General features: G+C 48.7%; 1 protein-coding gene and 1 long non-coding RNA gene across 4 annotated transcripts; one reads left to right on the top strand and one right to left on the bottom strand.

The window, feature by feature from the left end:
• Nucleotides 1–1,020: 1,020 nt before the first annotated feature.
• LOC130143718 (uncharacterized) lies at nt 1,021–23,994 on the bottom strand. 3 transcript variants are annotated; one of them, XR_008819841.1, is made up of 7 exons: nt 23,852–23,994; nt 21,738–21,868; nt 21,411–21,617; nt 20,948–21,035; nt 5,542–5,662; nt 4,749–4,798; nt 1,021–3,589 (listed from the first exon to the last, which is right to left on the bottom strand). It is a non-coding gene; the product is annotated as an uncharacterized LOC130143718 (long non-coding RNA). The 3 variants fall into 3 exon arrangements; XR_008819840.1 differs by lacking the exon at nt 21,411–21,617; XR_008819842.1 differs by lacking the exons at nt 4,749–4,798; nt 21,411–21,617.
• On the top strand, nt 23,475–26,965 carry FOXI3 (forkhead box I3). Its single transcript, XM_056326576.1, has 2 exons — nt 23,475–24,245; nt 25,411–26,965. The coding sequence occupies exons 1-2, from the start codon at nt 23,543–23,545 to the stop codon at nt 25,998–26,000; spliced, it is 1,293 nt and encodes a 430-aa protein (XP_056182551.1). The 5' UTR covers nt 23,475–23,542; the 3' UTR covers nt 26,001–26,965.

The following is a 26,965-nucleotide window of genomic DNA, read 5'->3' as shown; positions in this document are numbered from 1 at the left end:
CAGGTGGGCTTGACAAGGAGATGCTTGAAGCTTTCAGATGTTGAGTCTAGACAGACTGTCCAAATAGACACATGTTCATGTGAGCTCCTCCTCCAAACTCTCCTTCTAGCGAGTAGAGAAAGAAAACCTGCCAGGGCTTACTTCACCTCATCTTCAAGGTGGCATTTAAGCTACAGGAGATGGCTCCCTGTCTTTCTCCTCACTGACTATGAAATGACCCATACACAGACAGACCATGCTGGGAGAGGTGAGCTCAGGGAACAGAGAAGAAATCCCGGCTCATGCCGTCCTGTTTGATTCTCGAGCATTGCTGAGCAATGCTGCCCTCTTCCCGCTCACGCAGGAACTCAGAGGGAGATCTCCACTGCTTTGGAAAGGTTGAGCATGGCTGGGTGATATTTGGTGACTACTTTGTTTTCCTGACTTCCATCAGCATTTTAATCCATGCGAGCAAGCTGTTAAATGGCGTGGCTAAGGGCTGGCTACCAGCTCCTTTGCTGCACTTGCTGCCAGACAGGTATCTCTAGCAGAAGGGCCCTACAAGCTGCTGGTTTGAACCACCCAAGTCCCAACATGCTCAGTCAGAGTGCTTTTGCCTCCCTTGCTCCTGTTCACAACCTGCAACATAGGGTTAACTGCATCTCCCTCTATCCCAAAGGAGCTGTGAGGATAAAACCCTTAGAGATGTTGCAGTGCTGATGCCTTACTAGCAGGGGCTCTTCACGAGCATGGCTCTGCAGATGTTTCGAAGACTGCAGCTCACTACATCTGCACTTTGAGCTAGCCTAGGAGCTGCATATTCATGGTGACAGGGTGCTGTGCCTATGCTGCTAATCATTGCCAGGCTGAGCCTGGCACCGATGCTTCATCAGGATGCTGCCATCTGCACGTGTCCAGCCAGCATGGAGCATAGGCAGGGGGGCTCAGCTGGCAAAGGCCCAGGCAGACAGCCCCTAGGGTAGCTGGATATGGCCGGTCAGCTCTTTGCAAGCAGGCGGCGCCGGCATCGGGGGTTCCCTGCTGTTGCAGCAGTCTGAGCAGCAGCTGGAAGACGCTGGTGATAAGACAGCCCCTTCTCCAGCTCAGCGAGAGCCTGCAGCCCCTCCGATTTCTCTGCCTGGGTTGCTGCCAGTTCGGTGGCAGGGTAGTAGTTTGGTAGGTAGCTTTCTGCAAGAGGAAGGAGCGAAGTGTGTTCTCTGCTGCAAGGCTTTGGGGCGAGGGGTGCTGCCTTCTGGCTTCCTCCCTTCTGCATCATCAGCACAACTGCTGGCTTTGATGCTCCACGCTGGGATGACTTCCCTCCTCTCCCTGACAATGCTGTCGCTGTAGGTCATCGCCTGCTCCTCCCGGGGTACAGCAAATTCCTCGGCTTTTAGCTGGGAGTCTGCAACCTGCAGCTTCTGCAGAAAGAAGTCTCATCGAATGGAGGGGCTGGGAGTGGGAAGGACAGTTGCCAAAGCATCATCAAGCTACCTGCCCACGGCAAAGCCTGGGTGTTGGTGGGGTCAGCACCCCTGGGGGTACAACGGCCACAAAGCAGCTCCATACCTGTCATTAAAGACACAGAGACCATCAGGGCTTCCTCTTTCTGCCCATCTTCTGGCTTGGGACTCTGCTGTGCCCCACGTGGACAGTAGGAGGGAGGGAGGGAGCCCCGGCACAAGCAGCAGTTTGACGGTGGAAGAGAGAATGGATCCAGGGTTCATGTTGGGGAAAGGCTAATGGGGCTGTTGGCATGGCTGGTCTGGGGGGTGTCTGCTGGCTCCAGCCCCTTCAGATGCACACTACAGCTCTTGTCACAAGCCAGTTGCTCCTTTCTAGGGACTCTGAAAGAGACTCTCCTGTTGTGAGCACTGCCAGGCTGCTGGGGCCAGCAAGAACCATCCTCACAGAGTTTTTTCATTGTTGTTTTGAATCAACACGGGTTTCTGTTTGTCCCTCAACCTCCAAGGTCCTCAGGGCTTTCCCCAGGGTGGCTTCTCCTTCACCATGCTGACAGGAAGGCAGGTGGAGGTTGCAGAGCTACAGGAACTACCTGTATCTGGGGACTTTCCCCACCAAGGATGGCCAGAGCTCCTCATGAGGCATCTCCAGAGGGACAGGAGCCTCCAGGAGCCCATGGTGGGGATGGCTCACCAGCCAGTGCTTTCTGCCTTAACCCAAGGAGCTCCCCACCTTCCCCTTGGAAGTAGCCTACCATCCAAAACTCCACAGATAAGAACATTACAGCAGTTTTATCCTCTTAAAAAATCCCATATCCTAGCAGGGCTAAGAGGGAAACCTGTGCCTCCTGGGTACCTCATCATCATGCTACCCAGTGGGACAGCAACTCAAGGAAAGCAGCCATACCTTAGGTGCTCCCTCCCTTCTTATCTCCCAAATTACATCAGGACCTCCACAGGAAGTGTGCAGACTTCCAAAAATAAAAGAAAATAAAATTACAAATAAATAAATACAGAAATGGAAACACAGAAAAGAAAAAGAAACTGAGATGCACAGGGATTAAACCCTGCCCTCCCAGTTAGGATCTCAGCTCCTGGAAGTGGAGCAGCTACCTGAGGCTGGGGCTGCCCAGAAAGCACTTGCCAGCCCTGGAGAACAGTGGGAGCCCCAAGCAGGACTGTTAATGAAGGCTCCTGGCAGCAGGGGCGCTCCCTGGGGCAGGAGGAGGGGAGAGGAGAGGGCTCCTCAAGCTGCTGCCCAGGCAAGCATGGCAACGGTGGCCACAGACAGCCCCTCTGCCCCAGTGGGCACCTTCACACAATGATTTCTCTGTTGTTGTCCCCCCTGTTTTCCTCCCCAGCCTGAACATTTTTTTCCCCCGCTCTCGTGAATGTATGAGCCCAAAGCACTTTAGCAACTGAACATGCCCCCCGCCACTTCTCTGCAGTGGCCCAGTGCAAACTGCAGCTGTCCCCACTGGGCTGCCACAAGCAATTAAGCCAGGGGAGGCGGAGCGAGGCAAATCAGATTAAATAGCTCAGGGGGTCACTCACACTGCAAGGAGATTAGAAAAAAACCAACCTCAGCTTCTCGGCAGAAATCTTCTCAGGCCCGTGTCAGGGCAAGGTGCCATCTCCATCCCAAATGCAATCCCCCTCCTCAAGGCAGTACTGGGATGGGTCTAATCCTGATGCACTCCATCAGCCCCACGGGAAGCAACAGGAGTCCAAGGCTTAGGCACCGGTTCAGCAAGCAGTCATTAGTGCCCTGACTTAATGAATGTAATTAGCATCGCCCGCCCCAAACAGCTTTACCAGAGGGCACAAAGGGGATTTCCCACAGAAGGGATGGGGACACAAGCCAAGGGCATTTTGGCATGATGTGACCTGCTGGTGGGTCATGGCGGTGGGGACCAGAGCAGACCCTGTCGGTGGAAACAGCACCCGTGCCGGCTGCCCCCCTGGCACCGACCTGGTCCCTGGCTGTCCTGTAGCCCCGAGAGGGAGGCTGGCACCATGGGCTAAAGAGCCAAGCAAGGAAAAGCCCATGGTACCTGCACATTCTCCTCATTGAATGGCTTGTACTCCTTGCACCACTGGTATTCTCTCTTCTACAAACTCCCGTATGTGCCCAGTGACACAGGTGGCTGAAATGAGAGAAGGCAAACATAAGGAGCTGCTAAGACTTGATGGGAGCTTTCAGAAGTGGTAATACAAGCCCAAAATACTCCCTTGTAGTTCAGGAGAGGATAAGCTGCTCTTCTGGGCACAGCCTCTGTCCCCTGGGCCACCTGGGGCCAGTCCAACAGGGACAACCCCTTGCTCAGTTGAGCTCTGAGCAGGGTGGCCAGGAAAGCCCTATGCTCTTTTGGCTCTGGGGCTCTTTTTGTCCCAGGCTGTCCCTTGCAACACCCTCCTCCTGCCTTTCTCAAGCCTCCTCTGACTGCTCAGACACCTCTCAGCAGAGCACTGACATAAAGCTGCCAAAATACTTTGATCAGCTTCTGAGGTCCTGTGTCACCCAGGTTAAATAAGCATGTGCTTTGGTCTTCTATTTCCCATGTGCTTATCACTCATTTAAAGTTAAGTGCCAGCTAATGTCAATACTCATTCTGCAAAGCAACTGGAGAAATTATGAAGGAAAACTCTGCCAAAGGATATTAAGCCAGTGACACCTGCCCTAATGCTGCAAATCACCACAGTGCAAACTTCTGGAGATGAGAAGAGGATTTTAGGGAGAAAGCGCTGTATGTGTCTTCTCCCTTAGCATCCACCACAGGCACTGCTGGAGCCAGGAAAATCAGGTGAGATGAGCCTTCAGACTGGCCTGAGAGCTGCTTTTGTGCTAAAGCATTAAATATGCTAACTCGTCAATGCAGGGCAGAGGGCTGGGGGAGATGAGCTCTTGTGCCGTAATTGAAGGTGTTACTTGGATCTCCATGGCTGCACAAACACATCCACCACACAGGGGTGGCTGGGCTGGCCAAGGCACAACAGGTCTGCGCTCCCACATCCGTGTAATAAAAGGGAACCACTAACTGCACCAGCACACAGCACCTTAGGGAGGGCTCCTCGTGACTTGCCAACAACATCACCCATTATGGGCAAGAATACATTTTACATTCTCACCCTTTTTTTCTAACATTTCACCCTTTTTTCCCCTCTGGGCTTTCCAGACTAGTGCCTGCCTTTGGCCAGGACCCAGAACCTCATTGTCACCAGCTCCTATTATCTTCCCAGTCTGGTGGACCCTGCAAAACCATTACTCAAACACCGGTGAGGATGAGAATCCTGTGCGTACTTCACCTTCAAGTGCACTGTTTTCCTCATTGTATCCACCATAGTGAACCAGGAACCTGGACCAGAAAAGTCGGTCAGTTAACAAACAGCACACCAGATCCTCTCCTCCACAGTGCCCTAAGGGATAAAGGGATCTGGAGACCTGGAGATGGGTACTTGTCAGGAGGAAGAGGATTTGCTGGTGCTGTCAGACTCCTGTGCCCCCCAGATTGGCAGTTAGAGCACGATTGACTTCATCCAGCTTCAGCAATGCAAAATATACCCATCCAGCCCAGCAACCAGCACATATGGAGCCAGACACCTCAGGAGATACAGTCTGGTGGGACCCAGCAGGGAAGAAATGGTGGCACTCCACTACCAGCAGCCCCAGAGCCATCCAGGGGTTAAAAACGGGTGTCCCCTCCTGGGAGAGGGTACGTGTGCGATGGGACCGACTAGCACCTCTGTGGCCACAGTGTTTCCAGAGACAATGGAAAAATCTATCCCTTTGTGAGACACCTGTACTCCAGAAATTTGGAGGCCTTGGGGAGGAGGGTGGCCCCTGAAGGTGTGGGGTGAGTGCTTCTTGGAGGAGAATCCATCCTACAGTCATAGCTGGGGAGATGCTACCCACCCCTTCAGCTGCAGCCAGTGATGCTGGGGACACATAGCCAGGAGAGGGACAAAGCCTGCCCTTCATGAGCTTTTGAAGCATCCCCAGCTCCTGCTAAAGATAAAGATGGGAGCAAAAGATGGGGAAACTGGGGAGGAAAGGACTTATTTTGTGGGTGCATTGAGCAGAAGAAAACAGCATCCTTACCTCATTGCATGGAAGGGTGGGAGACACTGCAGAAGTAAGGCAGGCAGGGATCTCCACTTGGTCTTGGAGGTCGGCTGAGTACAGCTGAACTGTCCCATCCAGATGCTGCAGTTCTCTTCCTCTGATGATGTGAAATGTAACACAGCAGGGGATGCTCAGATTTAGTCTCCTGTCCCACAAATGGGCAGGAACACCAGACCAGACCCACAAAGCAGTATTTACTCTTTAAAAAATGTCAAGCATTAACCAGGTTTGCAGGCACCTCATCCAAGACTAATCTCACCTAATTTATATGTCCACAAAGAGGACGTCTCCCTCTGAGCTGATCTTTAGCGGCTTCCTGGCTCATTTAGCCCAATTCATGTGACCAATGTAGATAGATACACACTCAGGGATGAAATCAACTGCTTTCTCAGAAAGCCTGGGTTTGGCAAGCTGAATCTCACCCAAGAGTCCAATTTCTGTAGCTACACATGAGCCTGGCTATCGGTTCAGGAACGAGATTCTCTGGCACTACAGTAATGCAAATAGTAGTAAATGCTGGTGACAATGCATGAGTCAGAAAGATGACATCTCAGCTCCAGGATCCTTCACAGAACACAGCCGGTCACGGACCTGTGTTCACAGGCACCATTGGAATTCCAGAGTTATTTCTCTTTGCACATTGTTAGGCACCAGTGTATAACTGGAGGCCAGGGATGCTAACACTCTGGGCAAAGGTCATGTGCTGCTAATAGCTCAGCGCTGGAGTCAGGCAAAAAGAGAAACTCTTTGTCCCCACAGTATTTTATGCAAATCAATATTAGAGTAAATGATGCAACAAGGAAAGAAATTATTTCCAGAAATATGAAACTCTCATGTTCTTCTGTGCTTATATTAAAGGGATTACACTCCATTTCCTTCTTAATACAGCTAATGCTCTATGGGAAGCCCTCAGGCCAGGGATTAAAGCACTTATTCAATTAATTAGAAACAAACTTCTGCCTTAAAGTCAAACACACAAATATCAGTAAGCTCTTGAGAGTGTCTTCCTTCCAGGGCAGGGAAAATGGATCCTATTTCTGATGCAAATGAAACCAAGTCTGCATTCTAGAATTATCAGGAATAATACAAATTAAGAAGACTGACTTTTAAAATATCATAATTCTATAAAGCAGCATGGTAAAGGAGGGACAGTCCTGTTATCTTGAACTCAGCATTGGAACCCCCATCAGTTATAGGGGGAGCAGAATCAGGACCTAAGACTAATATAAAAGAGATACGATTTTAGGGTGTAACATTGGTAGCCAGTTTCAAGCTGCAGGCACAGAAGTGTCTGGATACATTTGAAGTTAGGGGTGAAATTCTGGCCTTGCTAAACTCAAAACCCAAAATGCTTATTCAGTAGGATCCAAATTTCACCTAAGGTGTATGATTCATTACTGAGATAGGAGACAATTTCCAAAACCTGGCTCCAAATCCTAACCTTCCTTGATGATGGCTGATCCTTCCATCTTCTTGCAGGCACAGCTCACATGAAATTAAAAGGCACTTTGCCAGGATAATTCATGCAGAAGCAGCCCACTATTGCTGTTCAGCTTCCCATTTCTCCTTCCCAAATACCAAATGATGGGGCTGATAATTGCCAACATCATCCCAATTAGAAGTGGGTAGGAACCAAACTCCCAGGTCTCATCTTCCTCTACCTCTGGGACAGCTTATCTGCCTCCTCGTTGCTAATTCAGATATGAAGAAAAAGTAAACCAGCCAAATGCCTTTGGTTTTTTTTAAGTGTTTTTATACAATCAGACTTTTTTTAAACTTCCTTCTCAGACACTGCTCAGCTGCAGGGCCATTATCTCTCCTGCGATACCAGTTCGCTGCAATGGGCTCAGACTTCCCTTGAACCCCTCGATATGCAGAAACTCAGCAGAAGGATGTTCCTGTGTGTCAGATCCTGGCACCCCCCGCCACAGCACTCAGCACGGGCTGCACACGAGAAGCACCAGTAGGGAGACATCCAACTGGAGTAAATGGAAATAGCACGTTGGCTTCACATAAGCAGGCATTGTCCCTTCCCTACACCACTAATCACTGCATGATCATCCAAACTCTGCTGGGCTACACAAAGCAGCGCTGGACACTTCAGTGTTACTTGTGAATCTCAGCTATGGGGGTACTTTGTCAGCATTTTTTTTGACCAGGCCACTTTCCCTATGCCTTTTCCTCCTCACCTTCCGCCACCTAAATACTGCCTATATGTTTTTTCTAAAGCTTCCTGCCCTAGGAGCAGTTCACTGAAGAGCGTACTCTGTACTCTCGCTGTACTCGGCACAGATGCCATCTGTGCAGCTGTCTGCACATCTCTAAGACATAAGTTAATGAAGACAAACACTGTGCTGTAAACACCTGCAGGAGAAAATTGCTCTTAAATAATTGGTTTATTTTCACAATCCTCCAGGGAGGTGACTGCTGAGATTCCCAAGGCCAGGAGCCTAAATCATGTACCTGAATGGAAGCGCCCCTGTTTCTCAAGACAATGATCACCCCAAACATCCAGGGAGGTTTTCAGAGGGCAGTGGTGCTTTTGACCTCTCCACATCATGCTATGTGCATGAATACAAGGAAATTACAACAAACCAGCCAGGACCAGACTTGGCAGAAGTCTGTGTTTTAGTAGCAACTTGGGAGAGTAGCAGAAAATTCTGTGTTTTAGTAGCAACTTGGGAGAATTTCCAATGGGCCCAAATGTGTGATAGCTGAGTTCACATCATTTAAAATCAGATGGGAAGGGTTTAAATTAAAGCCAAGGCCCTCAATTATAATGTAAAACAGTGACATTTGTGTACCTGATCTGTGCAGCTCCTTCCTGACACCCTGCTGGACATTTCCCTGTGCTTAGAGGTACTTATGTACCTCTGGAAAGTCGATCTCATAGCCTCAGTAAGACTGCGGTGGTATATAGGACGTGACACAGATATGAATTTCACCTCAATTTGGCCCTAACTTCCTATATTTGCTGTCTTTTTCCACTCATGAAATGGCAACGGTGCTATCTAAGCCTGTATTGGTCTTGTGCAAAGCACTGCACTGGGTACCAGCAGGGCTCAGGTGAACCATCTCAGCTATTAATTAATGCTATGCAAGAAAACGTGATCAAGGAGGACACACCTCCCTGTCAACCCAGCTCTTGACAGGTGCTCTTTGGGCCAGAAATAAGATTCATTGCCCCTGTGAGAATGTTGAAAGAGGGAAGTGATCAGTAAGCAGGACCCCCATCGCGTGAAAAAGGCAGGGCGTAATCTGTGAATCTCCATTTAGGTTATCAACACGAGGAGACAAAGCGCAAAGAGGAGACTCTTCTTCAAGGGACAAGTGTTGACAGCCCATTCTGTCAGCATGAGGTCAGTCATCCATTTGGGGCTAAAAACATGAACTTTTGTCACTGCAGCAGTCCAGCATGGGAAGGTTTACCATGGAGTTATTTCTTTCATGCTTCTCTCCAGTTTTCTTGGTAAATTGGTGGGGGCATTTATGGCATCTTGTGGTCAGAAATAAGTACCATCCTTCAGCCTAAATCTGAGGCATCTGTAGCTCTCTTCCAGGCACCTAAATCACTTACAGGACTGAGTCCTCAAAGTCAAACTCTTTGTTGCATAGCCACTCCTCCCCACAGAAGACAAGGGCAGCTGGTGAACTCAATGGTGTTCCAAATCTTGGGGCAGTTCTGCTGTAGCTTGCTAAATCAATCAGCCTTTTGCTCATAGTTCACGCCAAAAAAGCATCCATCAGCAGAGGACAGCTGAAATCTCATCACTGTCTATACAATGTGTCCTGTGATACAAATCAATGCATATTTATGCACCTGTGTAAGGCAAATACATACAGGTATTCTTGGAGAACTTAAATCTGCTCATTAATGCAGTTGTTTAAATAGCCCTTTAACCACATCACTTTTTTCCTCGTTAGGTTAAGTCGCTAGAGGTGAAAAAGTCCTTCCAAAATGGTTTTCACTCACTCATTCAGTCCAAAGTAAACATGCCTCTGGGACCATTATGTGTATCAGATATCCAAGGCTTTGTTAAGAGCTTGCCTGCTAGGTAAATTGTACTTCTCTTTCTCCTTGGAAGGAGTTCGTTAAAATTAGCGATAGGCTTACATGAGTACAGCAGAATAGCACCTTGCATTATGGACAAATAGGAATAACAGATGAAATTCTTGCAGCCCATGCAAGTAACCCAGGTCTCAGGGAGGCTCTTGAACTAACATTAACTCTGGTTATAATATGGCATTGGTTTGACTTAAGCCTGTCACTTGCAACCACATTCATCACAGACCTCATGGTAGCCAAGAGCCTGCCATTTTCACCAGCAGCCAGTAGAGCCACCAAATAGAGCTGAGAGCCCAGAATAACAAGCACAAGCCTTTGCTAGCAATAAATATAGGAGAAACGTGCATCTATAGCACATCATGGAAAATCCTCAAGCCATATGCCCACGTCTGGAGGAGCTCATGGGTTTCAGCCAGCTGGAATTTCCTTGAGTCTCACCTCACAATACAATCACATCTACTTCTTAAAGCCAACTTTGGCAGGATAAAAACCACTCCAAATCAGCTCATCTAGACCTCATCCACAACTGACTACAGTGAAGAGGAGTCTTCCCATTGACCGCACCGAGGTTTGGACTGGGTATGCAACTGGAAAATTTTCCCATTGCAGCCATTAGCTGTTCAGCTGACACAAACTTGTGGGGGAGAATAAAGCAACCACCTGCTTCTAGTGACAGGAAAAGTAAAGTGAGATCAAACGCTAGCAGGAGGAGAGAATTTAAACAATGTGAAAGGTGGTTGCATGTCATTTCAAAAGTCACCTTTTGTCTTTGATCTGTGCTTAGGAAGCGGGCACCTCCTGGATCAGATGGTCATTAGAGAAGTGTGCCACCAAAGTCATCCCACCTTGAAGACTCAAGTGTTTGCTTTCCCCGGGGATCCCCCTCCTGCTTCCGCTGCCACGTAAATCATCTGCCCTGAAATTTCCTTTAGAAAAGCAAATTAATACAGGTTAGGGAGCAGGGATCAGGACTCATGTCCTCTTCTTACGCCAGCGTTGTTCACCACTATGAAACTGCAACTGCTCTTTTATAAGTGTATTATACACACACAGGTAGGTCCTCTAAAGATCAGGGGAGAGTTATTATAAAAGCTGTTATGCAAACAAAAAAGCCCTGGCCCTGAAGAGCTTACAGTCTAAACACAGGAGACAGACAAAGGACTACGAATTGAAGGATTTTAAAGACGAAGCACCCTGGACAAATCAAGCTACAAATCATACTGAAAATCTGTGGCAAAACTGTGCACAAATCCCACTTCACTGAATCCTTGCTTCTGCTCTTAACAGTCCCTTGGAGCCCTGCCTGGTTTTCACTAACAAAGCATTTGTTTTAGCAGCACACTTTGGGGAAATGAAAAACTGTGCAGTTGTAATGTGGCAAGCACATGCAGCTACCTTCTAAAAGCAGAGGTTTACAGCATGCATGCATGGAGATATTTGCCAGCCCTGGGCATACAATAAAATAAATGCTCTGCATTTAGCTTGTTGATGCCTTCAGTGAGTGCTAACAAGAGGCCAAATCACAGGGAAGTGAGAGCCTGGTCTCAGGTTACCCCATAAATTGGTTAAGGCTGCAGAGAGGATTACAGTCCCAGAGCCATCCTAAGTACTGAGATGTCATTACGGCAAAATCAAAGGTAACCATGGGGCTTGGCAGGTAACTGTCAACAGCTACGGGAAAGAGCCATCCCAGGAAGGAGCTCCGCATCAGGATGAAATTCAGGCACCTTTATTTTCATTTCAGGTGAGGGGTCAAGCAGAAAAGCTATCCCCAGCGGCCTTTATTTACAGTTTTCAAGGGAGGGCTGATGAGGCATTTAGAGGAAGAAGGATGAACCCGCTCGTCCCTCACTCGTGGAGACCAGTCTGACAACAGACAGAAGATGTAGTAATGGCACAGAGAGCTGGGAAGACGCCTTTTATGAATGAAGCAGCAGTGGTCCTAATGAAGTCATTAACAAAACTCCCGGTGACTTGAAAAGGGCCAGGATTTAACCTGTATTTGCAGGGAGACCAAGGGAAAGATCTTCCCATCAGGACACTTGCTTTCTGCAGCACAGGAGCTCATTCCCAGCAGTGATAACAACAGCAATGCCCCATAACCAGATTTCAAGGCATTTCTTCAACCTGAATTTTCTTTTACATTTCTTCTCTCCATCCTACCTAGGTGGCCAACCTGAATTTCTAGAAGACCACACAATATGTTAACTTTTTTCTCCTAGACATGTCAGTAATTTGCTATAAAAACCTTGCTAGATTCTCGTATTTCTCTGGATCTCCTGTTGATGATGAAAATGAAAGCCACAAATGGTTTTGTGTTGTCAAGTCAAAGTAGCTACATCCATGCTGGAAAAAAATACCAGGGACTGTTCTTAGCCTTGAGCTCACATCACACAGCCCAGCCAGCACTCCCCTTAGCAGACTGGTCCCATGGAAACTCCCAGCTGAGACGTTTATAGCCTCTGAGCCATGCCTGGGCATGGGAGAGTACTGTTAACCCCAAAACATGCCTGGTCCACGCTAATAATTTAACAGCATGGATTACTGCCGGTCAGTGGCTGGGCCCACAACCTGGTCCTGTTTAATACAGAAATGGAAATACAGCCAGCATGTACCTACGGCACATCCAGTATTTTTCTATGTTGCTATCAAGTAAATGTCAGATGACTTTTAAGGGAGTTTTAAGACCTCACAGCTTCATGCTGACTAGCATGGGGAGGCAGAGGCTGATAGCATCCCGCAAGAACACTGCAAGGCACAGTTCTGGCTCCTCCATGGACCACCAGCTGCAGCAATGCCAGGAGCCAGATGCCTCCTGCCAAGCCCAGAAATACCCACCCAGGGCAAGAAACAGAAAAGAGAAGGCAAAATTTCTCCTTTTCCGCTCAGACATGGGAAACCTTCCTTCACCCTCCCTCCTCTTTAAAGACCTAAACCCTACCAGCAGCCAGTTTTGCAAGGGTTAACCAGCGTGAAATGAATGTGGAGAGACAGTCCGGGACCATAATCACTTATTATTTTCAGGTAATATGCTTTATCTCTGACTAATCTCCTCATCTAAGAAACACTCACTGCAGACAAGAGTCACCGAGGTTATCTCTGATGATGGGGCTCTACGGACTACTGGCTGCGAGGAACCGGGGAGAGGCCAAGGAGATGACTTCAATTATGGCCTGAACTATGCTCTGCTAGCTGAAAGGCCATTGTTTAATCTACTAGAAATCATCTATTTTAGCAGATAAAGGGATTACTTGGGTTTTCTTTTCCCCAGGAACAGTGTGTTATTCCAACTACTAATGGAACATTTGGTATTTAATTAAAGAAAAAGCACAGAGAGAAGCAACACAGGCATCAACATCACTTCTGGGAAAATTCAAATTGATTGTCACCCTTTGATGCTGCTCAATCACCTCCATCTCACTCACCCTTCCTACAACCCAGACTAAATCATCTGGTTCTCTCTATCCTGCACATTTTATTTTATTTCATGTTTTAGGGATCCTATCCAAAACTTTGGGACTATGCAATGTGAATTCACCACTCTGCTAGAAACCTCCTGACTTGTAAAGTGCCACATTATCCTTCAAGAGGAGAGTGTAGAAACTTGAGTTGGATTTTGCCTCTTCTTCTGCACTCTTCGTGCTGGTTGCTGTTTGGCAGGGCTGTCTGCCTGGCCCATTACAGTGATCTGGTGTCATAGGTCCAGTGTTTGGAAACTCAAAGTGGCTTCATTCCTCGAGGATGAACTTGAAACTGCTGCATGCAACAATCTTCTTTTTGCCCCTTTTCCCTCTCAGTTCTCTTGCCTTTACCATCTCCATTTTCAGAGAGGTTTGCCCTTTATTTTTTTGTCCTGTGGACCAATGACCGTAAAGGACAGTTAGAAGTCATTCTCAAGTGCTCCATTGTGTTCAGCAAATGCAGACTCATTGTCTTATGACATCCACCCCTTCAATCCATGGACTGCAGACCCAAAGGGTCTATGAAGGAAGGTTAAGAAGTAGCAGCTTGGAGAGGCAGGTGTAAATTCAGTACTTAGGGGTCTACACTTCTGTTGAGAAAATTGTAAAACAAACAAAAAAAATCAAGATGAAACCCAGTAATCTCATTTCTCCTACCATCAGGATCTTAATCCTTTCCCCTTTACCAGAACAAAGAACATGGTACCTTGAAAGTGATTATCCAGCTAGCCAGCAGTCAGTTTCCTCTCACAGATGACTGTCCCTTTTGTACATCCTACTGCTGACTGTCCCATTTCTAGCATGGCCTCACAATCTGTAACTTTTCATTGAAAAGACCAGCTGTCTTCTTCTCTTCTGCCTTCCTGACAATCCATTTATTTGCACATAGAGCAAGGACAGGGACCTACTGAGTAGCCTGGTTTTTGCTTCCATTATTTGTCCGCGTCTTTTCATGACTCTCACATGACCTATGCCCACATGTGCCAGCTACATCCTCCTTCAGATCTCTGTAGAGGGATCTGTTGCTGTTCTGTGTGGTGAAACTTCTCAGATAAATGGGGGTGTCCATCTTGTCCACCCGGCTGCTACCTGCCTGGACAGTTCTCATCTTTCCTCCCTTTCCTCCTGGTCTTTTTCTGGCTCATGTCAATGTTTGATCTGCATCATTCTCCATCGGACACAGCAACCTGACTTGGCACATCTGATGAACTGGCACCACCACTGAAGATGTGATCATCCTCAGGCTTTTGATCTCCCTGTCTGACTTTGCCCAAAGTCTTTGGTGACTGTAACTCCATCATTCACTTTCTACAGGTAGCTCCAGAAGCTGCTGCAAATTATCCAGTCACCCCATCTGCTACCAGTCATTGTGTTGAACCAGTTGTTCAGCTTGCTCTTGACCAGGACTGCTGACCTCACCTCTTCATGATGTTTTTCAGCAGCTTCTTACACATATCATATAGCCCTAGGACACTCCACACACCTATTGCAACACACCGGGTCAAATGACTTTTTGAAATTGTGCAACTGAAGTTCTTCTTGATATATCTGAACTTGTCAGTGACCAGTCTCTTGCACTGCTTTTGCTATACTGTCCCTCTTGCTTTGTGGAAACTGAATCTACCTTCTGAATCCTCCAGCAAGGAACACACTGCGGAATTTGCTTAGGTATCAGGAAACACAGAATTTGGAAGGTCACCATTGGGGGAATTCACTTACTAGGATCCACTTGTCTTTGTTTAGGGGATCTTTTCTTTCCTGATAACATGCAACTGCCTGTTCAGGGTCAATAACCCTTCCTACAGCCCCATCGATCCATTCTCAGCCCCTCAGATTTTTTCAGACCACTGAATCTTCTCTGCAGCCTCTGCATGCAAGATTCCTCTCGTCATACTGCTCCTGAAGCATTATAATCTCCCAAACCCTGAGAATCTCTTCATCTCTTGATTGGTGGTCTGTAAAAACTCTGGCAATATTTCACCCATCTCTTCAGCTTGTCTTTCTCTGAAAGCAGGGAGCTCTCTTCAACGTTAATGTTGTGGAGGATACACTAGTTCTTTCTGGACTTTCACAAGAATGTTTTAATGCTGCCTTGCTTTTTAAACCGATTTTCCTTGAGTGCCTTTGCTATCTGACTTTTTCCCAGCTCTGGATACGCCTGCTCAGGGTATGTCTTTTCACCTTTGCATTCTGCTTAGCGCTGGCCAGGTAGAGAATGTCTTCCAACACCCAGGCTCAGTGGTTGCCTGCTTTCTTTGTCACCAAGCTATGTAAAATAAATAGCTGAGACAAATGATGAGGTTATAACAGCACAAGACCACTGCTCCAGGGGATACCCAGTGCTTGCTCTTCCCCTACTTGCTAATTTTGGTCTTCCTAAATGCCAGTCAGAGCTTTTCAGCTCTGTTGCCTGTTTAGTTTGCACTTGCACCTCTTTCTGCATAAGTAGAGTTTGTAGAGCCCTATGAAAGCTTGCAGGCACTTGCCATATTTGCTCCTGATTACTATTGTCTTTGCCAATCTTTAGAGTGTGTCAGTCACGAACATCAGCCACTGGGTACATGAATGGTTCACTCCTGAGGTAGAGCTTAGGCATGTCTTGACTGGTAGCAGAATCACTTCAAATTCTTCAAAGAAATCAAGGAAATTCTTCCTTGGTATCTGTCATAGGAGCCCATACATCTAGAAGTGCTACAGAACCCATTCCACAGCCCTAAATGGAAGGGCCGATTTCTGAAAAGTGACAAATCTCAAGATGACCACGTTTTTCTTCTTACTACTGTGAATCCTGCTGATGCCTCTCCTGTGTTTTGTATCACTGCCTGAAAACAAGGTTTCCCCATATGGCATCACTACCTTGTCTGTCCACCTGATTTTCAAAACGCATACAGTATCATGCTGGTAGATCTCTAACTTGCTCATTAGCAGTGAGATTTTACCCAAAGTGATATCAGATTCCTGTTTCTCCTGGCCAAGCTTCCATTAGCACCAATCCTTCCTTTTGTTGGACCACTTCCCCTCATTATATGCTGGCCAAGTTACAGATATCACATAGCATCTACATGTCCGAGAAGACTGAACAGACCTCAAAACGTTTCTTGCCAGTAGCCTTCATGGCAGACATGGCCCTGTGGGGCTCAGCACATATTGCTCTGCATCTTTTGAGCACTTCTTGTGAGTGGGTTTTTGGCTTAGGTGATAACAAGGTCCTCAGACCTTCTCATAAGAGTCATACTTCCAACAGAGAGCAATTCTTACTGAGGCATCATAGCAGTATCTGGACTACCAAAATCAGCTGCCTGGGTGGGCAATAAAACCTGAGCAGAAATATCACTGAACTTGTCTGTACTGGGTAAAATTAAGCACAGTGCAAACACAGCAAACCAACTGAGGAAAACTTTGAGTATGGAGTGTGCAGTGTTCAAGGTAGGACTGCTGGTGGGAAACGGGAACATGGGAGACCACTGTGGACAGCCCACATGCATGCAGAAGGATCCAGGTGAAGGTTTCTCTTAGTAGCTGTCTTTTTTCAAGTATGTATTAGAAAAAAAAGTCTCATCTTGATTTTAAAGCTGGTGGAGAATCCCCGGTAAGTCCTGGTAAGTTGTTCCGGTAATTACGCAGGACAGTAAAAATAATACTTTGTACTTAATTCAGTTGTACACCAGGGTGTTTAAAGCTCTCTGATGTTCCCTAGGATATCTGAGGTGACATATTTGAAACATTACCAGCGGGAGACCACTGGAGACTGCAAAGCACCTCAACTAGCCCTAGCTATCCCTGTGTGAGCAGATGAATTGAGCCTCTTCTACCTGACCTGCTCCAATTTCGGCCACTGATTCCTGTTCTGACTTCGTTCTTTATCCTCATGCTTCTGCTCTTGCATAGATATTTACAGACTGCAAACAATATTTCCTTCCCATAAGTAATCAAAGAGAGTTCCTTGAGAAGCTTCAAGGCATAGCTGCAAGTTGTGTTCAGTGGCATCTTCTCAGGAACGTGGTTTCTACCAGTTTTATTTGGTGTCCTGTAGCTCTTGTATTTGACTGGATAGCAAACTTCATCCCTGTTACTCTACCCTACTACTCACAGTTTTATAGGTGCTATCGTAATTTGATACAGTACTAATATGACATTATCATAATTCCTTATTCTTATACCTCTTTCACCCCAAGATCACAACAAGGAACAGCTGAATATTCACAAGAACCCAAACAATTTTTTTAAAATCTAAATTTCTGAGAAGGACTCCATCAACTCAATAATCTCAGATTTTTGTCCTGAATGTATCCTTTTGCTTCTCCATATCAAAATACACCCTGCCCATTTGCTCCCAGTTCCCATGCAGCGATTGAGGTAGCTCTGTGACAGTGAACCGTTCTCTTCATTATTTAACACTCCATAGCCCCACTTTTACACTCTTATACATTTGGTAGAGAATGATTCTTTACCCCCAAATCAATGACAGAAACAGAATAATGAACTATTTTCTACAGGATTTCTCTGCAAAGAGACTCAAGGATTTATTTTTCACAGTGACATCCTGGGATCTCTGTTTAACCAGTTAGATCCATTTAATTTGCACCATGTTGATTTTACAGAATTTTTAAAAATTTCATCTCCAAGACAGTATTAACCGAATACCTTCAGAAATCAGTTATATCAAGAGTTGCTAATTCTTACTGAAGAACAACAGCAAATTGATTTGACAAGGCCTATTTTCTATACAAGCACACTCATTTGCATTAATTTCATTGCCTTCCTTTAAGAATTCATTAACTAAGTGATGTGCCCACTATTTCTTGTCTTTAACAGTGACAGTCTGCCAGTCTTAATATTACCCAAATCATTTGCCCAATCTTTTTAAATAATCAGCCAATATCAGCTTTCTTAGTCTTCTAAAATCTTTCTAGTGTCCCAAAACGAAAAGTCAGCATTAATGGCCCACAAGATATGTTCCTGGTTTCGAGAGTTCTGAAACTCTTGGCTGTGAATTACCAGGACTGGCTGATAGTATTTAATTCATGTGGTTGTTATTTAACATAATTCATAGTTATTAATGGAGCCAAAAATGCTCTTTCACCAGAACCTGATACTAATACACTATCTGATTTTGTCCCCCAGACAAACATAGGAAAGAAATATTAATTTAATACTCCTCTGTTTCCTTGTGGTGGTGGTGATGGCAGCTACTGACTTTATCTACTCCTAGTATAGATTATTTTCACCTTCGTTGACCATAAACTTATCTTTATGCTTTTTCTACTTCCATTACTCATTCCGGGGCAGAGGTGGCCTATTCAGATTAATTAAGACCAAAAGACATTGGCCTTTACCTTATTCTATAGGAGCAATCACTACAGGGCAACCAGCCCAGAGCAACAAGCTCCATTTCAAATACTCCATTACACATCAAAAACACGTAAAAACCACAAAGATGTTGTTTTATTTCAGCCCAGATCAGCTTGTGGCTTTAAGCGGGCGGGATGAAGCCCCCTGCTTAACCCTTTTCCCAAAGACACTATCCGATAGCACCAAGTTAGTCACACCTCATTGTCAGGTGGACTTTTTTATCGCTGCAAAAATAAAATGAGGAAGGATTAAATCTGTGGGATCAGAGTGGGGATATTTAAACACTTCTTATGAATCTTAAGCCCAAGGAGAGGCAGGAGGAATGCAGGGCACTGAGAGCTTCTGAAAATGTGTTTCCAAACACCCGGAGTGTGTGCTTAATCCACCTGCAAACAGTTGACTTCCTTCTGTCTCCCACCAGGCTCCTCATTCCTCCAAAATCCAAAAGTCAGACTTCTTTCCCAGTTTTGGTAAAATCACTTCTGATATGCAGTTACTGAAGCCTGGCCACATCCCGTTGTCCCCCTAAAACTCTAAAATTCCCACTTGCAACGGCCTTACTCCCAAGGTGTCTATTTAATCCCACTTCTATTAGGAGCACAGCTCCGGGTAGTTTACAGAGGTTACAGACAATGAAGCTTTTATGAAAACCTCAGCTAATCAGTTGCTAACAAGCTCTCATTCAGGAAGGGGCTAGGCAGGTCCAGGCTAAAACTAACCTGAGGGGGTAAAAAGAAGGAAAAAAGGAAAAAAAATAGGACTGAGAAGAGGTGTTCCTCTCAACTTGGATCAGTGCCCCAGTCCACAGCCACAGAAACACTTGTGCAAGCATAGCAGCCAGAAAAAGCAGCCAGGAGTGGACACAGAACAGAACTGCTTCTTTCAGCGATGGTGTTCACTCATGACAGCCTAAAGTGCTGGAGTAACTACAGCTTGTGATAAACTATGATTTATTCCTTGTTTTGTGGCAGAGTCCAGGGGCTCCACCACGCTCAGCACCATATAAACACACTGGGGAAATATTTGCTATTCCAAAATGCTAACCTTAAGTTTGCAGCCTTGCAGTGTTTTTCCAGAGACCACGAACTAGAAACAAAACCAAACAAAGACTGTTGTCGGAAGCCTGAAAAACGTGGAATGAGGACACCTCCCCAGGAAATGTCGTAGGGTCTGAAAATTCAAGAAAGGTTTGAAAACCTCTGATCTTATCTTAAGGTAAGTTGGCAAAATTGGATTGCCAGAACTTCAGTCCAATAGATAACTAGATACAGGTAGGGAGGAATATACATTATTCTTCTTAGCTAAGGGATAAAAATTACTTCAACCTGTATATACGTACACAGAACACCCTTCCCAAATTCATGGCACTGAAGTATCTGTTGCACAGCATCAGGAATTCTCTGTTACCCATTTGCAGGACAAATCAGAGGTTGAGCAAAAAGAAAGCCTTTCTTAGAGTATATTAATAGATGGAAAGTGCCCAGTCTAAGAAGGAATAGGTTTAGCTGTAAATAAGGGAGTGGTACTAGAGTTTAAACTTAATTTGAGCTGTTCTTAGTCAATTCCTTGATATTCTCAAGAGTGGAGCCACAGTACTGGACCACTGCAAGCGAAAAGATAATTCTCCCATCTTGTCCCTGGGGATGAAGAACTCATTCTCCATTTCATTGATTACTCTGGAGAAAGACATAAAAGAATTCACGTGCAGATTGTATGGGGGCCACAGAGTTACTGTCTTGCCTCTTGCCACCCCTGGGGAAAAAGGGAGGCTTACATTGCAAATGCAGTCAAAACAAAACAAACCTGCTTCACTGCAGCAGTTTGGAGCCCATTGAAGGGATCCTAGTCTCTACTACTGGCAAAGTAATACAAGCCAATATGGGCTATTACATCCAATTCTCCAGCACATTCCCTGTGCCTAGAACTCAGCATCCTCAGGAAACGGAGAGAGACCCAGGTGGCTGCAGGTATTGGTTCCCACTGCGAGTCTGGGAACTCAGGTCTGAAGCATTTTCAGGTTTCCGTGTTCAGCCGTACACACCTGAGATTCGCAACAGGAAAGTTAAGCCTGTACCTACATGTTCAGAGGAGCAGGGCCTTAGAGGCAAAGACAGTGTCTTCCTAGGAGGCAGAAAAGTGCCTGCCACATGCACGACAAGGACAAGCACAACACCAATGTGAATGATGTGGTTAGCACAAGGCAAGGATGAGGAGGACCTTGCTTAACTGCAGCACTTTTCCTCAGGAAGCCTTGAAACACTTTCCAGGGCAGCTGGCTGGAGAGGTTTGCACATAATCGCAGCTGGCTGGGGATATGGTTCAACCCCAACTCCCGGGTGCCATGGGCTCCTCTACCAGCAGACATCGCTACCACACTCGCAATGCCAATGCTAAGGAATGTCCCAGCAACTCAGTAATAACAGAGTAATTTCACAGCTTTGCCCAAGCCCAAGCCCAACCCCAAATCTGCTTGCAGTGATGGACAGGAGCCTCAGACTCTTACCTTGAAACTGATTTCAGTTTTGCGTTTTGGCACCTCACTTGCCAGCTTCTTGGTGCGTTTCTGAAAGGCAGATGTTTCCCGGAGCTCTCTGGAAAAAAGCAGCATTTAGAAAGCGGACAGGCAGAGTGCTGGATCTGTTCACACTGCTCTCCTCATGCCTCGGCAGAAGGGAGCAGCAACAGGTTTGTAGTGAGAGCTGATGATGTTTTGAGGCAACACTGCATGCTACTTGCAGGATAAATGCATTAAGAAAATTAAACATTTTTACAGCTGTCACACCATCAAAGCTTTATTCTCTCTGCTCTTTGAATTAGGTGTTGGTTTGCATATTCGTGCCGTCCCAGCTATGCAATAACCTCTGTAAAAGCTATTTTTGTTTCACGTTCCTTACTATTTGGTAAAGCAAACGAGTTTTCTGAGGACACGCGTTTTTATTAGAGCTAATTCAGCATTATTTTCTCACCCTTTTCCTTTGTTGGAAGAGGAGAAATCAACTAAAGAAAACTCGAAGGCAGCATACCATGCCTCTGAGGGAAACTGCCTTCCCCGCCTCGCCGTAGCTGGACTGTTCCTCTAGATGGCTCTGCCTTTGCCCAAATACAGCAAATCACGCCAGCAAAAATAGCAATTTCGAGCGATAAGGCAATACCACTGACTGCTCCTCTCCCTCCTGCAACGAATGTGGGTTTTTTGAGCAAACGGATAAACACAGATTTGTTGTAATTTTAGAGAATAACATTTTCGGCTTAGCTCTTCAAACAGAGAGGGAACCTGCTTTTTAAAAAGCTACCTGCTTCTTGTCCTTTAAATGTCCTTTCCAGCTGTGATTTCCCCTCAGACTGCTTGTTTTAGATGCCTGTTGTCCAGTCAGACTTCAAATCAGCATCTTCCAGTGCCACCCTCCTCGAAAGAGATGCACAGCTGTTATAGAGGCAAGGAAGATGAGAAGGGAAAAGTCACCTTGCAAAACATAATATATATTTTTTGTCCTGTTGTTCTGGCTATCCAAATACACACAGTAAGCTCTTGCCCCAAAAGACACAAAATAAAATAATCAGCAGCAATAGTGACAGAAACAAAATAACAACAGGAAAAAACCCCACCACCAAACCCCCCAAAACCCCAAAAAAGAAAAACCCCAAAACCTCCCCTTATGATGAAAGGAGGAAACCCAAAATATTAATTCTTTATCACACTCACTTCTAAGTGTTCTGACTCCAAATTATCTGACACTTGTTTTAAAACGAAATATAATGGTGACAATCTTCCAGTCATTACATCCCTGCTTAGATCACAAGTGGGATGAAAACCTGGGATTGGAGGTAGTCTGGGAAAGCTGCCCCGATTCAGCTTCACTAATTTATATGTGCATTATTTTATCGAAGACATAAAACACCAAGACTGTTCCCAAAGGCTCCTCTCTCCCCCGAATCCCCATGTCAAACAAAGACGCCCGGCGCTTGCAACCCCGGGGAGAGCACTTCGCGTCTGTACCTGGAAAGGGAATTTTTAGGCATTTTTACCAGGAAAAAACTGAGCAACAATTCCCTTTAAGACCCGGGGATTTACGTCTCCTGAGCGACTGACAAAGACTCTCCAAATTGTCCCGCACCTTTAACCGTATTTTTCTTGTTACACGTGTGGGTCCGACCGAGTGCTCTGCCCCGGAGGAAAAGGAATTGCCGGAGCGGGTCGCCCTAGAAGCCCCGGGGTGTCGCGATCGTGACAAACACCGAGAGCTTTTGCTCGACACAAGGATGCGCCTGCCCTCAAGCTCCCCCGAAGCACCAAGGCGAAAATCAACTTTTATTCATTAAATCGCGCCCCGCGACTGTCAGCCCTTCCCTCCCGCAGTTAGGAGCGAACATGCCGATGTTGGTTGGTTGTTTAATTTCGGACAATTCCCTTATCCGAAGCTAATTAACTGCGATCTCAGCCCCGGCCGTGTGAGACGGGCGGCAAAATTACACATAAATACGTTCAAGCGAATTTCAGCCTTCGCGTTCCCGTCGGGGCAACCGCAGCGATGCTAATCTCCTCCAGCCCTCAATTTCGGGGCCGGTTTAAGGGATCAGCGACGATCGTGGGAAAGGGGGATCGGATCCCTGAGAGCTGGGTCAGCGCGGGGAGCCCCGGTGAGGGGGCGCCCGGGGCGGAGGGCGCCGGGGCAGCGCGGAGAGCTCCCCCCCCCCCCCCCCCCCCCGGGACGGGGGCGCAGCCAGGGCTAGGGGGGGCCGGCAGGCTCGGGGATGCTATCCCCGCCGTGCCGGCAGCCAAATCTCTGGCGCCGCCCGCAGCTCCCCCCGCCGGTCCCTCCCCCATGGCCGCTTTTGGGGCCCGGCCTTGCCCCCCTCCGCCTCCCGCCCCGGCGCGGAGCCGCGCTACTGGCTGCTCCCTGCGCGCCGCCGCCGCCCGCCCAGCCCCGGCCGCGGGCGGGGAGGCCGGGCGCACAGCAGCGCCTATAAGGGCACCGCGCCGCATCCCCCGGGATTTTTTGGTCTGGGGCCACTGGGGCCGCGGGGGGGGGGATCCTGTCCGCGGGAGAGGACGGGAGCGGGGGGGGGGAGCGCCGGCCGCCCTGCATGGCCAGGGATTATGAGCGCCGGTGAGTTGCAGCAGGCGCAGCCCAGAGCCTCGGCGCCGGCAGCCGCCCCTGCGCCCCCGCAGCCCCGCAGCGCCCAGGAAGCCCCCGACATGGCGGTGTACTGCAGCGAGAACTTCAGCGTCTACCCCCAGCCCAGCCTCCACCCGCCCGGCGCCGCGGCCGCCGCCGCCGCGGCCGCCGCCGCCGCCGCCGCCGCCGCCGCTTCCTCGGGGCAGCGGGCGGGCGGGTACGCGCTGGGGGACTACGGGGCGCCCGCCAACGCCGGCTACCTGTGGGGCATGAACAGCCCGGCGCCCTACCTGCAGGGCCCGCCCGGCTCCGCCGCCGCCGCCGCCGCCGCGCCCTTCTTGCCGCCGGCCTCGTACGGCTGCTCGCGGGGCGGGCAGCTGGTGGGCTCGCCCTCGGCGCCCGGCTCGCCGTCGGCGGGCGGCGCGGAGCTGAGCTGGCTGAGCCTGGCCAGCCAGGAGGAGCTGCTGAAGCTGGTGCGGCCGCCCTACTCCTACTCGGCGCTGATCGCCATGGCCATCCAGAGCGCCCCCGAGAGGAAGCTCACCCTCAGCCACATCTACCAGTACGTGGCCGAGAACTTCCCCTTCTACAAGCGCAGCAAGGCGGGATGGCAGAACAGCATCCGCCACAACCTCAGCCTCAACGACTGCTTCCGCAAGGTGCCCCGCGACGAGGACGACCCCGGTGAGGCCGCCGCGCCGAGCGGAGGGTGGGCTGGGCCGGGGGGGGCGGCGGACGCGGGGCCCGCGGGGCCGCCGGCACCACCGTGAGGAGAGCGGGCGGCAGCGGTGCCCTCGTCCGGTGGGTCCCTGGTCCTCTCAGGCCGGGTGCTGTGCGGGACCGGGCTGCCTTGGCCCCTCAGGCCGGGCGCTGTGAGGAGAGCGGCCCCCCTTCGCCCCAGCCAGGCCCGCCGCTGTGAGGAGACCGGGCTGCATTGTCCCCTCGGGGCCGCCGCTGTGAGGAGACCGTCCCCCTTCGCCACCCTCGGGCCCGGCGCCGTGAGGAGACGGACCGGGCTGCCTCGTCCCCTCAGGCCGGCCGCTGTCAGGCGACCGTCCCCCTTCGCCCCAGCCTGGCCCGGCTCTGGCCCCCGCGGGAGGTGTAGGCGAGGGGCGGCCGGCCCCAGCCCTTACCCCCTCCCCGAGCAGGCCGGGAGTGCCGGTTGTGCAAGACCCGGCTCCTTCGCCCGTGATTCACGGCGCCCCTCCCTGCCCGGCGCTTGCCGGCCTGGCCGCGGGGCACAGCCGGTGCCCGGGAGTGGGCGGAGGCGCGCCCCGGACAGTGCCGGCCCGGCCCGGCGGGGAGCGGACATGGTGGGGCCACTGCCTCTGTCAGGCCCGGGCATGGGCAGGGGACAGCTAGTGCCACCGCAGCCCCCTCATGCTAATCCTTGGGTGTGGGGCAGCCTGTCTGCAGCCCCCAGCACTCAGCGCTGCTGGCCCCTCAGCCTACCTGGGTGCACCAGCCCGCCTTTCCCTCAGCCCCTCTAAGAAAAGCCATGGCAGAGGCACTGTCGTGTCACCTACTGCTGAGACTGCTGCCCTGCTTCACATTTCCTTCGGCCAGGTCTGAGGCAGAAGTGCAGATCCTCCAGGGAGGTTCACACTCTGTGATGGGGAGGTTCTTCTCTGGGTGGCCTTCACTTGAGCATTGAAGGGGTGGAGGTGATGATGTCCCGGAGCCAGGTTTTGTGTCTTTGTACTGAACAACAGATAGAGGAGGAACAAGTGTAGGGGAGATGTGCCTTCTGTGCCGATCAGACAAGATGTAGATATTGCTCATCTGTGTGCGGTGGGGCTGTCTGTCACCAAAGTTGACTTACTTTCTTGTTTCTCCCGTTTTCCACCAGGGAAGGGAAACTACTGGACCTTAGATCCCAACTGTGAGAAGATGTTTGACAATGGGAACTTCCGTCGCAAACGCAAACGGCGCTCTGAGCCCAACACCCCCGCGACTGCGTCTGCAGCCTCCTCTCTGGGGGGCCTGAAGGCTGAGGAAGAGCGACCCATCCCAGCTGCAGGCAAACCCTGTGGAAACAGCCCACCCCCAGAGCTGGACCCCTCGCCTTCTGCCAGGGACCATCCCAAAAGCTCCTCTCCCTCCAGTATCATTTCATCCACCCCTAGCTGCCTCAGCACCTTCTTCAGTGGCATGAGCTCCCTAAGCGGTGGAGGCAGCCGGCTGACAGGGGGTCTCGGCAGTGACCTGCATCACAGGAACTTCTCTGCTGGACAGCTGAGCAGTGGCACTTTCACCCCTTCCAGCAGCTCTTCTCAGGAGGTGCCTTCACCAGACCAGCTGCAGCGGGTTGCAGGACCTTCCCCTGCCTACTACAGCTCCTTCCATCCCAACAGCAGCAGCCAGGGAGCCCAGTACAATCACTACTACAACTTCACGGTTAATAGCCTCATCTACACCCGGGATGGAACGGAGGTGTAGGATGCTGGGGCAGTTGGCTGGTGACCACTGCAAAGGGAATGGGAGTTGCAGGTGTATCTGGCAGCATGGAGGACCATATGCTTTTGCGAACAGCATTTCAATGTGGACACTTCCCAGGAGTTTTTCCAGGAAGACCGATCTTCTCACCTTTCAAAATAAGAACAACCCCTTAAGCACCAGCAGAAGGCAGATGCAAAGTCTTTTCCCCGTCCTGGAAAATGTTAGGTGGTTTAGGTGGCTTTCCATCTAGGTTCTGCAGATGAAAGCAAACTGAATCAATGTTTCGAGAGGTTTCTAATCCTGAATGTAGAGTAAGAAGTTTTAGAACTATAACCACAAAGCGGTATCAGCAAGAGCCGAGTGTAGACATCCAGTGAGTCTTAGAAGAGAACAGGAAAAAAAAATGAAGAGATTTCTTATGAAGTGCCTTGTACAATGTATTAAAAAACTGTTCTGCCAGCAATTGCCTCTGTAAGCCCTTGCTTTCTGCCCTGATCCTGCAATATGTAATGCACAGGGGGAGATGCTGTGGGTAAACACCCACCCAAAACCTCCTCGAAACCCACGGAAGTTTGCTCTGGTCTTCCTGTGTATGACATATTGTACAGCCAGGGCCATGTCTTGTAAAACGATCTTTTTCCCTGAGCTTAGTACCAAAGATAACTCTAGCCATGCAGCTTTAGCACGAGAATAAACACTGGGGTATTTTTATACATATTTGTATGTAATGTAACTCTCCTGTACATATGTTTCTATGTGGTTTTATATTTGTAAATTATGCTCTGGAGCTGTACTTATTTATAATGTGTTTTAAACTTTGTTAAAGTTTATTTTACTTTTTTCCTCTTCTTTTTTGTTTTTTTTTATTTGTTTTTATTTTTTTGTTGGTTTTGGTTTTGTTAGTGTATTAGTGAAACTTTTCAGGCTGAACAGCTGTTGGGAATAAAATGTTAACAATTGTTAGA

The sequence above is a fragment of the Falco biarmicus genome, chromosome 1 (assembly GCF_023638135.1).
Source record: "Falco biarmicus isolate bFalBia1 chromosome 1, bFalBia1.pri, whole genome shotgun sequence".
Classification (NCBI taxonomy): domain Eukaryota; kingdom Metazoa; phylum Chordata; class Aves; order Falconiformes; family Falconidae; genus Falco; species Falco biarmicus.
The sequence above is the reverse complement of the archived record's forward strand: the minus strand, read 5'-3'. Positions and strand labels throughout refer to the sequence as shown.